At 34.0% G+C, this 13,542-nt stretch overlaps 1 protein-coding gene across 1 annotated transcript in view; it reads right to left on the reverse strand.

The window, feature by feature from the left end:
• The window catches only part of LOC116010317 (transportin MOS14), a 16,332-nt gene extending 7,611 nt beyond the window's left edge, over positions 1–8,721 (reverse strand). Inside the window, exons 1-12 of the mRNA XM_031249669.1 lie at positions 8,378–8,721; positions 6,985–7,062; positions 6,805–6,867; positions 4,828–4,875; positions 4,599–4,745; positions 3,931–4,062; positions 3,152–3,192; positions 2,482–2,573; positions 1,810–1,937; positions 787–862; positions 511–631; positions 327–426 (exon numbers count right to left, since the gene is read on the reverse strand). Of these exons, the coding sequence (XP_031105529.1) occupies positions 327–426; positions 511–631; positions 787–862; positions 1,810–1,937; positions 2,482–2,573; positions 3,152–3,192; positions 3,931–4,062; positions 4,599–4,745; positions 4,828–4,875; positions 6,805–6,867; positions 6,985–7,062; positions 8,378–8,500 (1,149 nt within the window). The 5' untranslated portion in view covers positions 8,501–8,721. The remainder of the gene's footprint in view (positions 1–326; positions 427–510; positions 632–786; positions 863–1,809; positions 1,938–2,481; positions 2,574–3,151; positions 3,193–3,930; positions 4,063–4,598; positions 4,746–4,827; positions 4,876–6,804; positions 6,868–6,984; positions 7,063–8,377) is intronic.
• Between the last annotated feature and the right edge of the window lie 4,821 nt (positions 8,722–13,542).

Here is a 13,542-nt window from a genome sequence, read left to right on the forward strand (position 1 = left end):
GAGGGGGGGGGGGGGGGGGGGGGAAGGTTCTCCGAATTACTTTGTTAAGCTGGAACAATGGAAAACTGTTTTCCAGATGAAAAAACACATATTCTGTTTTCCGTTTTCTATTTTTCCAGAAAAATGGGAATTTTTCCAGTTAATAAAAGCACCCCATAACTTTTCCAGCTTACAAAGTAAATTGCTACACTATTTTACTCACAAATGAGAATTGAGAACAAGAGCCACAAGCTATAGATCAAACTGAAACTTTCCAAATAAAAATATAGCAATAAGTGATGCACATAGCAAACATTTCATAGCAAATTCCTATGTAGTGGACTCACCAATGAAACAAGTGACTCATACGATGAACGGAAGACCTGCAACCTGCGATTTCTCTCAACTTCTCTTGCTGCATCATTACCAAACTCTTGATAGGAATCCCTATAGTATTAAAATTGTAGAGTTAAAATTCATTTTATAGCAGATAGTCTAAGAAAGGAACTCAATTAGCAGTCACTGATTCACCTTTCAACCAACACCAATTGAAGATTATGCCAGAAGTTGAATGTCATGGAAGCAATATCAAACTCTGGATGTGAAGCAACTTCAAGTAGTGCATGCACAATCAGCATTGATTCATCAGAGCCTGAAAACAGTACTCATTCTCTGTCACATGCTTAGATAATCATATACTCAATTCATGAGCATATGCAATTATAGTATTCATTCTCTGTCACATGCATTTTTTCCTGAACACAACATCCCAGGCAAAAGACATTTATAGCAAAAGAAAATATCTACCAGTTGCAATTAATTCAACATATGCATCACCCATATCAGCAAATAAACGAGCAATGGCTTTTATATCCTCCTCATCCTGAAAGTTGAAACAAATATGGAGTTGATAAATTTTATCCCAAAAAGAGAAACTTCATGGTCTTAAATAGACTTTCAAGTGATACATCAGTGTCATGTCAATACAAATTTCTTTCAAGCAATCAATCTATACCAGATAGATGATGATGATGATGAATAAGAAAAAGAAAAGAATATCTGAGACTAGAACTTCTACATCCAATAACAATAGAAGTTTTTTTTTTCCAAAAAAAAAAAAAAAAAAAAAACAATAGAAGTTTTCATGCATCAGAGAAGTGTTGGCGTCCCTTCCATATTTACTAATTTATCAAACAAGAAACAAAAAAATAATAATAATAATAATAATAAATAAATAAATTGCAACCCTTCAAATTAGTGAACATTAAAAATAAATATAAAAAAAAGCCCCCAGCAAAATGCACATGACAGTAGCTAACAGTATAGGTATTGTGTGGAACTTCCACGATAAAAAAGCAGAACACAAACTGTTTTATCGATTTCCAAAGTTCTTATTAGACAACTTTAAGAAGCGCTTAAAAGAATGTTACATTAATCTAGAAAAACCTTGTGAAAAAGTAACTACTGATATTGAAGAAATAAGGTGGACTTCAAATTTGGGTCAGGTCAATGGAAGGAACTAACTGAGAAGGTGTCAATCACATCCCCTCAACCTATCTTATCCCCAGTAGGGTAGTTTAGCCAGCCCTCTTCAATCACAGAGATCAGAAAGCATTTGTTGTTTAAAAACAGTATTATTTGGGGAAACTTTTTTTTCACATCTACTTGACCTAATAGACCATCCGTGAAAATTATTACTAGGGGAAATTTGTTTTCACATCTAATAGACCTAAAAGCCCCCCCCCCAACAAATTTAACTAGCAGTTTAAAAGGCAGAACAACTCCATCTAACCAGTAAATAAACTGCAAATCCTACTAAATCATCAATACCTTGGAAGGATCTCTAAGCTGAGGTTTTAGACTCATAACTTGAGGAACAATTACTTGAATCAAAGGCATCTGCGAGGAAGCTCCACCTGAATTTCTTGCGGCAGTGTAGTGTATTAATTCAGAAACGACTGCAAAAAATACAATAAATATTAGAGGCATCTAAACTTAAATGAAATGAGCATAGATATTCTGATGAAATTACAAAAGGCAAGCCTTTAAGAAACTAGAGAGAGAAAGCACATCCATAATGTTTTATTTCAATCTAAAGCACTGTCCTAAATAGATGTAAGACACTAAGACCTGAAGCCCATGTAATAAAGGAGCCCCAAGCATCAGCATTGCAGGGTAATAAACTCACAAAGACTATCTCAAACTGTATCAGAATTTTAGATTCGATCTTCTTTCTAAAAAAGTAATAAAAATAAAATCAGTTAGCTAATGTTTATCTAAGAAGTTGAGAATGAAGTCAAGAATGTAGGACATGTTCAGTGTCCCTGAACACAGATCGGAAGTGGACTTGAAAACTGAAACTGCCTAGCATTACATAATTTCTTAAACCTTAATAGGGAACATCAAATTAAACTTCAATATAAAGATTCACAGGATCAACAGAAGTTTCCTGAAATGTTTAGGAATGAAAAAACGAAAACCATCTCAAGTTATTGATATTACCATTTACGGATGCCTCTAACAGCATATCTGAATGCAAGCTAGAGAGAGCTGCAAGAACTAAAGGGTGCGAAGCAAGAGTAACGGCAGGAATCCTGAAACCAATAAAAGTTTAAACAGTTAATCAAGTTTCCACCCAAGAGAATTTTAAGTATCCAAATGCAATCCTCCCAAGGTCCCAACTACACCAGCCAGACCCCAAACAAGCAAATAAAAAAACATAAAGCTGCTATTGTCTTATGGTATTCTGACACAGCTTCATTACAAAGTTTCGCAAACTAACCAAGAACTGTTGAACATGAAATATATAGCAACAAAATAGCATTAGCATTAGATGCACCTTGAGATAATTTCTCAGTTCCAAATACATATATAATACAACATCTCTAACATGCACCCCCAACACTTAAACCTAAATTCATATACAAATTTGTGACTGAAAGATAGGAAACAACTACTAAAACAAAGTTAACCTTGGAATCTTTTCAGCTCAAAATTCCCAATTTATATCCAAGGGCAACAATTATAGACACAAGTCAACCCACAAATTAACAAAATAAAACAGCAAAACTAGTACTACGTATAAGATAATAATTCAATAGAAAATAGATAAAATTCAAACATGGCCTAAGTTTAACACTACTGCTAGGAGATATAGAGAAGACAAGTATACCTATGCCTTAGACGCAGCCAAGAAGCAAATGCCTCAAGGACCTGTGATGAAATTAAAAATCATGAATGAAAGGATTCCAGTATAATCAGAAGACTTCATTACCTGAAAATGTGTGGTTTTTATTTTTAATAGATTATCTGAAGAAAAATGTCAACCAAGGATCAAGAACTTATTATAAGAATGAAGTCCAATAAAGATTCTATCAATGCCTTCATATGATTGAGGCCCCACTTTATTTAGGGTAAATCATAGTGCATTTTACTCATCAAGCTCCAGAAGATTCAAACTGCAAAGCTTATTATGATAGCAGGGTGCAAGTCTAAATATAGGACCTAAAGGTTAAAGAACAAGTTACAAAGAAATAGAAGATATTAAACATCAGCAATCTGTTATAATATAATTTATTTCACACTACCAAGCTTAAAAAGATGAGAAACATCATGCATTGGTACTCTTGCAAGTTTTATTGAAATAGTCCAACTTCAAAACAATTTAGCAATTAGAAAGAATAAAGTAGCAAAGAGATGGAGGACATAAGATGATTAAAAAATAGACATTCTTTAGGCATGACCAAAGATACTATATACTCATCATAACTCAACTAAGCATAAATCCCAATCTCGCTGTGTATGCTATTAAATATACATAGTACTATATATACAAAACAAAGAAATCCTTTTAACTAGTTACAATCATTGAAGTTTATTGACTCAAAGGCTTTTTCCAATTTTCCCTCATTAAGAAAATGGTAGGGTGAAGAAGATGGAAGCAAAGAATACCTGCTCCTTAAGTTCATTGATATTCAAACATGCAGACAAAACAGTAAGGGCAGTATCCATTGCAGAAGCAAGTTCTTGTTCAAACTGGCGACGTCTATCAGGGCGAGCAGCTATCTTGTAGTTGAATGCTTCCTGGTCATGAAAACAAGAAGCATAGCAAATATTAAAAGGAAGAATCTAGCAGGTTAGGCAATATTGAACTTTTACAGTACAGGAAGGAAAATAGTGAACTCACAGTCTAAGAAATGCTCACAAAGTTAAAGAAGATGATAACAGTACCAAGTCAAATGAAATGAGACTGTAGGTATGTTCTGCTGTTACTTTATAGTTAACAAATTTTTGAAAAAGCAAAAAGACATAATTAACCTGAGTTGTAAACTAATAAATTATTTACAAATTAAAGCATTAGATTATGTGGCCAACATGTTATCATCAATTCATGTTTTAATTCATCCTTCAATACATAGCTGCAGTTTTCATGCAACAATAATGTACACTAAGATCAACATATGACAAAGGTCACATTTTCTCAACGTTACAAGACAACTTCATCTAGAATAAACAGTCTTTTCTCAAAAAATAATAATAATAATAACAAGAACAACAATAACAATAACAACAATAACAACAATAATAATCTTGTTTAACTCTAGATAATATTCAAATACCTCTGGCAAGACTCTTAGAACTTCAAGAAAACTTGGTATAAACTCAGGATGAGAATTCATCCCATCTTTCAGCCAATTTACTATGCCACCATCTCCCCAATCTTCAGCAGGTACATGAACAGCCAATGCAGCTACAGCAAGACTGATCTATATTATCAAGAAACTTTAGTATTGAACCTTAGTGGTTAAAACTTTCAAATCAAGTGTTCAAAAACAATGTAAATGTTACCTGAGTTCTAACTTTTGGAGGGCCTTTATGAAATGTTTTTAACAAGGTCTGCATCCAATATTTCAATAAAAAAGATATGCAAGTCAGAGAACAATTCAGTAATCCACCATATCCCTTTTTCTATATTAGTATTAATCTGTGATATCTAGTATGGCTATAATATGAAATCAAAAAGCATCGCATGGTAATATTTGACACACAAACTTTTGGACCAAATTTGTATTTATTCAGATCTCTGAGTCATTGCAGTACTGAGGTTTAAACAATATTCTTCTTTCTAATCACCTCAATTCTTCACTTCTTCTGCATGTGTCAGTGTAATTTCATCCCAAACATCATACATTTGACTATTGCTATTAGAGACGGTTTATTATGGATTATATGAAATTAAAAAGGAATAAAAGCCCATACTTTCAACTTAGGAGTGTAAAAATATCAATGTGCTATCTTCATGCTTATTATCCTTCTTTAAATGCAAATAATTAAAAATAGGGATAATGGCCAAATAAGCTCTCCAACTACTGTCAAAACAGCAAATAAGCCCTTAAACTTTCAAAAGCTCCATTTACACCCTTGAACATAAAGAAAAGGTGCAATTGAGCCATTTTTACCCGTAAACAACGGTTACTGGTAAACAAATAATGGCATGCCGGCATGGCAACATTTTACTTACTTGGGTAGTATTTTAGCTGAAATGTCATCCACATTGCATGGAGTCCATTTTCAATTTTCAATGTAATAATAATAATAATAATAATAATAATAGTAATATCATCTTCATCACCCTGCCGCCTCTACCACCACCGCTGCTGCTAACGACAGCGCCTTCTTCTAGAAAGAGGAATCACGCTTGTTGCCTCCTCCAAATCTGGAAGGAGGCAATGAGCTCGTCACCTCTTCCAGATCTAGAAGGAGGTGACAGCATCGTCTCCTTTCTCTTGGAAGAGGCAACAACAAAGCTTTTCGCCTTTTCCAGATTTAGAAGGAGGCGACGGCATCGCCTCCCTCTTTCTTCTAGAAGAAGGTGACGGTTACACTAATTGCCTCCTCTAGATCTGGAAGGAGGCGATGGTGACACCTGTTGCCTCTCCCAGGAGGGCAGCGGCAATGTCAAGGTGGTGGCAAGTTAAGTTAATATAGCTACAATTTTGTTTTTTTTCTGCATACAAAATTAAAAAATTAAAGAAGAGAAAAAGATAAAACAAAATTTTTAAAAATACTATTAATAATTTTCATGCCAAGTAAGCCATATAAGAATTACGTGGCATTCAACCAGAAGTTAACAAGCAAAAATCAGAAAAAGTGCGCTGATTGCTTAATTTTATTGAGTTCAATGGTTTAATTGAAACTTTTGAAGTTTGAGTGTTTAACTGTTGTTTTGGCTATAGTTGGAGCACTTATTTGACCCTTAGCCCCTTAATAATGGTTAAGACGATTTTTGTACAAGGATTTATATGTTTCAATGCCCATCTGAGTGTCTTTTGCACAAAAAATGGTTGCAAATATACTATCACAAGTATTTTCCAACAGCACTGACAAATGCAGCCGCAATATGAGCAAAATGTACTAACGCAAATCTAGATCGAGAATTGAGTTAATATTTGATGCACTGGTAATGTATTGCTACACACTGTCAATGAACCACATGCTGCCACCTCATTAAAAAGTCAAGTCAAATAAGGGTTTCGCCAATTTTGGTTCGACTTTCTAATGATATGGCGGCATGTAATTCACTGACCATTTATAGGATTATACAATTTTTAATGCATCAAAATTAATAACTTGAGTTTTTTACAAATTTGTAAGTAAAGCATTCCTGAATCATAAGACAGAGTCCTAAATCCTGTCCATGGATGTAAGTCAGCATCATACAATTTCTAATTATGCAGCATCCAATTCCCCAACAACGGTAAAAAGTTTCATCTCTGTAGAGAAAGGTGATACAGATGATATTCAGCAAACAACAAAATCACTCACATTTAAAGAATCGCGAAGTGGACGAAAAGCTTCAGATGGTAGTTCTTCAAAATCCCGTTGAACCTAAATAGAATTATTATATCAAAATGTTGACAAAAACTGAATACCATAAATAAACTCATTTTCAAAAGTACTACGAATTTATGTTAAAATACCCCCAACAAAATGTAAAAAGATCACCTTGCTTCTGAGAGTTTGTGAACAGAAAATTAAAGTCTCTTGATTGCTAGAAGAATCATGAAGCAAATTATCAGCCACCTAACCAAAAAAAAAAAAAAAAAAACATTAACTAGAAGTACAATTGATATCAACACTCATGTTGCTGGTTAGTTCACCAAAAGACAGATTTTTTTCCTGTGAATATTGGGTTTAATCTGAAAATCTGGAGAAAATAAATCCATGCTAGTCTTGGATGGATAAAGCACACTAGAAAGTAAAAGCAAAATTGAAATATAATAGCACTCAAAAAGAAAAGGAAGAATGAGAACAAATTTTGCCCAGTTTTCACTTTTGCATATTCAAGTTTAGTTTCCTCTGAGGCAGCTAAAACTGTCATGGTATTTCCCTTTGAACACCACTTCTCTTGAGTCTTCCTTGCTTCATTTATTGGTTCTATCTGTATTTCTTTCTATCATCCACTCAAATAATGTGCTGAACACCACAAAAAAATACCAAAGCATCCACCATGATTAAGGTGAATAAAAGGTCAGACCCAGTGCAAAAGGATATAGAAAGGAAGATGTATGGTCGTATTGAGAGAAGTTTTCTCCAAGGCTGGATCCTAATTTCCTATATGACCTGACAAGCCAACAGTGAGCATTTGCCCACTGCACTAAGGCCAACCTTTTAAATGCAAACTGTATAAGAAAATGATAGAAAAGAAAAGGAAAATAATACATTATACCAACAGTAAGCCAGTCACATACTGTTTGCCCCTCATGTACATCAAAAGATACACGTGTGTTATTACTAATTAGCAGCCGTTTGCCCCTCATGTCGTTATCTAATCTTGCATACAGTTTAGACCCAAACTCAATCAGAATGAAAATTGACCTGCTAGACTAGCCACCAACAACTCCTCCCCACTCCCCCACCCTCCCCCTTTTTTCAAAAAACATGCACAGATATAGACTCAGAAATCAAATGATTCTGTTATACTGCACTTACCAAAAAAAAAAACAACTTTAGCAAATTTAAGCTATAAGTTACATAAAAAATCCAATTTCAGCCAGCTTAGAAGTTCAATTTCCAAATTCTGTACTACTCAATACTTTCTCTAAAACAAAATTAACACTACAAATTTATTCCTTTATACCACATTTACTGCTAAGGGAAGCTACTTTAGAAAATCTAAGCTTCAAATATGAAATAACTAAAAAAAAAAACGTTTATAGAGCAGATTAAGCAATAAATTCTCAATTTTCAAATATTATACTACTCAATATTTTATCAAGTCCAAAAAAATCCTTATTTTAAAACCAAACATTGAACAGATGACGCGTACGACTAAATTTTACCAAGGAAGTTCAAATGGAGAGATATTGATCCATTAGGGGAAGTTTCGGTATCAAACCTGCCAAGCGTCGATTGTGCGTTGAAAGTCCTGAAGCCATCGATCGGCCTGCATGCGAACCGTGTCTTCCGGGTGATGGTACAGTGCATTTAGGGCTTCCTTCACAGTGTTCTGAAGCTCCATCGCGAATCGCCTCCACTCCAATTCCAAATCCTTCTACTACTTCAAATATACAAACAAATATGTATATATATACAAAATCTGAGCATATATGAATATAGTTGCTGTTTTTTGTCTATATCGAAATTTCGAAGGTAAATTCACTGAGGTTAGAATAGAATAAGCCTGTATTGGAGTTTTGGAGGGTTTTGGCGCTTCCGTTGAGGGGTTACGATCTGATCTAGTTTGGGCGTCACCTAGAAATAGGCAAAGTAGCTTAATGCACAGCCGTTGGATGGTTTTTTTTGTTTTCTCTTAATTTGACCCCATGTTGGTTTCGTAATTGAAATAGGATTTGAATTTCATGTCTTTTTCTTTTGTTGGAAAATAATTTAATATTTATTATTATAAAAAAAATTCTGATTTAATATTTACTATATTTTAAAAGAGAATATACAAAGCATTATATATACTAGTATTGAAGATTTGTTTGTAGCATTTCAATTAACCAAAATGAATTTATTTATTAGACGCCCATTACGTTACTGGGTTTCTAGTGTTTGGCAAGACATTGAAAACAAAAGTCAAAGGAAAATAGCTTCGAGTCAAAGGAAAATGAGGCTCATTTTCCAGACTTGGCGCACATGGTTCATCTCCTCCCTCCTTCTTCATCTCCACTCCTCTTGCTACAAAATCACAACACAAGGGCCTCCTTCATCTTCAAGTGGACCACCTCCATAGGAAACCATAAGAAACACCTTTTCAGAAACCATATCTGGTTTCCGATCGGAAACCACCATCTCTGGCAGAGAGGAGACTCTCTGGTTTCCAACTGGAAACCAAAGACGATCGTCCAAAGCACTGTAACATATACCTTCCGAGAGTTAATTCCAGCAATGGTCTTCCGATTATGTTGATTTTCCAAAATTAGTCCCCGACTTTTAATTTGGACAATTTAAGTCCCTTAACTTTCAAATTCTTTTCAATGTTGGTCCTTTCGTTAAATTTTGGTTAAATTGAGGTCAAATGAAGGGATAAAATTGTATGTTTACATGTATAATGTATTATTACTCGTATTTCTCCTGTCCTATACGTTGTATATATGAATACAATTTCAACCAAAGTCTCAATCGAAACCATATAATCTCAGTCGAAGTCTTTTCGACTAAGATTATATTAATATATATAGCGTATAGGACAGGAGAAATACGAGTAATAATACATTATACATGTAAACATACAATTTTACCCCTTCATTTGACCTCAATTTAACCAAAATTTGACGAAAGGACTAACATTGGAAAGAATTTGAAAGTCAAGGGACTTAAATTGTCCATATTAAAAGTCAGGGACTAATTTTGGAAAATCAACATAGTCGGAGGACCATTGCTGGAATTAACTCTACCTTCCGATGTATTGTAACACTTCTCGGTTTCCACTTTACCTTCCGAAATTCATTCTTTTTTCTTCTTCTTCTTTTGGTAGATATTGCTTACTACAAATAAAAATTCCTAACATATTTTTTGTATCATCAAAATCTAATTACACTTAATCTTGACAGTTTGTCCATTGCTGATGATGCCAAAACCTATACTCTTTATTTATGGCTGATTTTGAATTTTTAACTTTTTCGTGATTTTTCATTAAAACTCAAGCATATAATATTGAGTTTGATCAAATTATCTAATATTACAAAATTATAAAGTTTCCATTCAAACTCATCTTCTTCATAATCTTTCCCCCTATTACTTATCTTCTTCCTTACTATTTTCCCCCCTTTTTGCTATCATACAAAAAAGTTGATATTGCCATGAAGATTAATCATACATTTAGTGATGAGATTCCACAGTAGCTTGAACTTTAATCGTACGTGGGTTATTTATGGTTCCTCCTTAATTGCATTCTTCCCCCTTTTTGCACTACTCTCTTCAATTATTGACATCCTACCCCTTAGATGGTCAAATTTTCAAACCACTACAAGAACTGATATTGAGCAAGCCTTGATTTATTCCTAACAATGATTACATTTTCATTCATTTTGTTTCAAAAAAAAAAAATGAATGAAGGTTCATACATCAATACCACAAAGTTTCTGATATCTAGACAAATTTGAGTCCTCGAAAGTTAGCTCTTTTGGGATTGTAAGGTAGCTCAAACCCATCATGAGGGACTTGAGCCATTCTTCGTTCCCATTCTAAATCATAATCAAATGGAATGCTATAAAATTGTTTTGTAGCATCGATTTTTTAAAATTTTGACCTAAAATAATTTTGATACCCTCGATAATGTTTGACTTCTTTGAAATTTCTTAACCTAGGTCTAGGTAAAGAAACTAGTCATTGCCCAATTAGCATCATAAGGAAAATCTCTACCAACATCATTCATTGGAATCCTACCCATATATATCCTCTTATGTGGACTAGGAAAATTTTCAGCATGTATATTTTTGCCAGTAAGAAGTGACTTCTATACTCTTTTGGTTGTCTCCGATAGAAAATTTTGTTCCTACCGGGGTTGGGTCCACTTTGTTTGGATCATAGGTCCTTCTTGTAGGAACCCACTCCTTCCAAACATTTTCGTTTCTTCTATAATTTTTTATTCCTTTATTTCTAAAAGTTTTCCACTTCTTCCATTGGCCTCATCGGTTTCTAAAAATTGCCTTATTAGATTTATTTTGATGGGTCTAGGCAACTTTCTTGAAACCTAAGCCTTGTCGATTTCGATTGGTTCCATAATCAACTGGAGTTGAGTTATGGGTTTGTACCACATTAGATTCCTTAACAAATACCAATCCGATAGAAGGTGGTGCCGGAGAAGATGAAGAATTAAAACCAAGAGCGATTCTATCCCCCGATGATTTTTCTATGCCTAGTAATTAGCCTTCTCAACCAGAGAAGACCGGCCGGTTGTCTTCTCTAGTGTAGAAGGCGACCTTGGTCATTTTCTCCATTGGCGTCTTCTCCAAAGGTAGGTCGCCTTCTCCATTGGATAAGGTGACCAGATCTAGTCGCCTTCTCTAGTGGAGAAAATGACGTCCGATCGTCTTCTCCTGGAGAAAATGATTTTTTTTTTTGCGGTGTTGAATAGTAAATAGCGGCGGTCAACGTCAATAATTTGCCGGTAACCTGTTGGTTACTGGTAAATTAGACTTATTTGATTCATTTTGACAAAGTTCAAGTGTTTAATTGCACTTTTTTTAAAGTTTGAGGGCCTAATTGCACTTTTGAGTAAAGTTCAGGGGTCTATTTGACAAATTTCCGTATACTAAATAAGGACATTCAGCTTTAAAGTGTCATGGTTTCCTGCAATTAAAACAAACCTTTTTAGTTTCATATTCATCTTGTTGTACATTTTTTCTTACCTTTCTGTCAGAGGATGTGTGTTTCCTATAACTTTTGTCATTGTGTCATATGAACTTTGTGAATTGGCTTAGAAGAAGAGTCATGTCTTCTTCTGAATCCTCATTCCTTGTGTTAGATGTTCTTTTGAAGGTTTTGGATGTTAAAGGGCTTTCATTTCCAACCAATGCAATAAAAGGCCTTTCATTTGTAGCCCATTTCTTGGATAGTCTAACCATGTCATTCATAATCATGGTCTTTGAGATCCCAGAACAAGGATTTGGTTCTCAATCATAGCTAATTTATCTAAAATCCTAAGACACATATTATTAATCCATGCCTTGCCCGTCTCCCTACAGTTATACATTCTTTTCATGAACATTTGCCTCATTGGTTCTAGGCATCCAATAATTGGTTGTTGTCTTGCTTCATATATGACATTGTTAAAACATTCACAAATATTATTTACCAACATACTACTATGTGAGTGACATGAGAAGTGTGATCTTACCATTCTCTAGGAGTCTAGGATATTTATCAACTAACGCCTCAAATGCATTAACATCTAACTCCTTCAAAGCTCTAAAAGCTGTAGTACAATTATATCCTTATGTTTGTAAGAAATTAAAGTAAATTTATGCTCAATAATTGGCTTACAATACTTGAAGCCCTTCTTATGCATCACAATGCATGTAGAACCTTAGAAATCTTCTATCCACATTCAATTATTGTAGTTCACTCAACTTAACTGAACATGTGGACATTGAAAATGTTATATTAATTTCCAACACATAATTTCAAATATTGTTAAAGTTCTTTTCTTCATTTCCTTGAATCATGATTTTTGCTTTGGCTTGCACCCTATAAGTTTGTCTTTCACCCATATTAAACGTGTCATCATTGTGCATTTTATCTTTAAACTTGAGCATCTTCTAGTCTGAATGAAATTTAATCTCATTACACCATCTCTTAGCTACCTTAGATGAGTTCAATATCTCATTATCAAAGACCCATGAACAACCTTCATGATTTTCCTTCATCTTTAAAATCCTCCATGACAAAGAGTTAATCACTTTTCTAAGACTTATTCTAAAAGGACATCCATAAGTTTTGCATTCTAAAATGAATCTCTCTTTATCATTCTTCTCCACCTTAAGATCTTTACCATTTTTAATTGCATAGTTTTGCAATGCATCCTTGAATTATTACTTAGAGGCAAATGTCATACCTATAGTAAAATGTGGGTCATTCATATCTCTGTTTGGCTTAAAACTAGTCCACAAACTACCTAATATCTCACCATCACTGTTTGAATCCACAACAGATGCATTATCAAAAAGGTTTGGTTCAAATGAATTATATAAACTATTCCTAACCCCACAAATTTCAAGTAATGGGTCTACATGAGTATCAAAATCCATGTTATCCCTAGTTTCATTGTTATCAAACTCCCCATCAAAACAAATTTTCTTCATAGTTACCACTCTCACTGCCATTAGATCTTGCATTTTCATCACCAAAGACAAATAGACTTAACACACTATTGAATGAAAATAACATTTACTTGGAATTATTAAATACATTAAGCTAAATCATGATTTCACTTAATTCATGTTTCATATAATAATCTTCACAATGGTGCTCTTAATAAGCATATAAAATTCAGGATATGGTCGTGCAATATCCATCCAGAATCTTGAATAACCTAGGAAGCTTCAAAAGTAAATA

This window comes from Ipomoea triloba, chromosome 2 (genome assembly GCF_003576645.1).
Source record: "Ipomoea triloba cultivar NCNSP0323 chromosome 2, ASM357664v1".
NCBI lineage: Eukaryota > Viridiplantae > Streptophyta > Magnoliopsida > Solanales > Convolvulaceae > Ipomoea > Ipomoea triloba.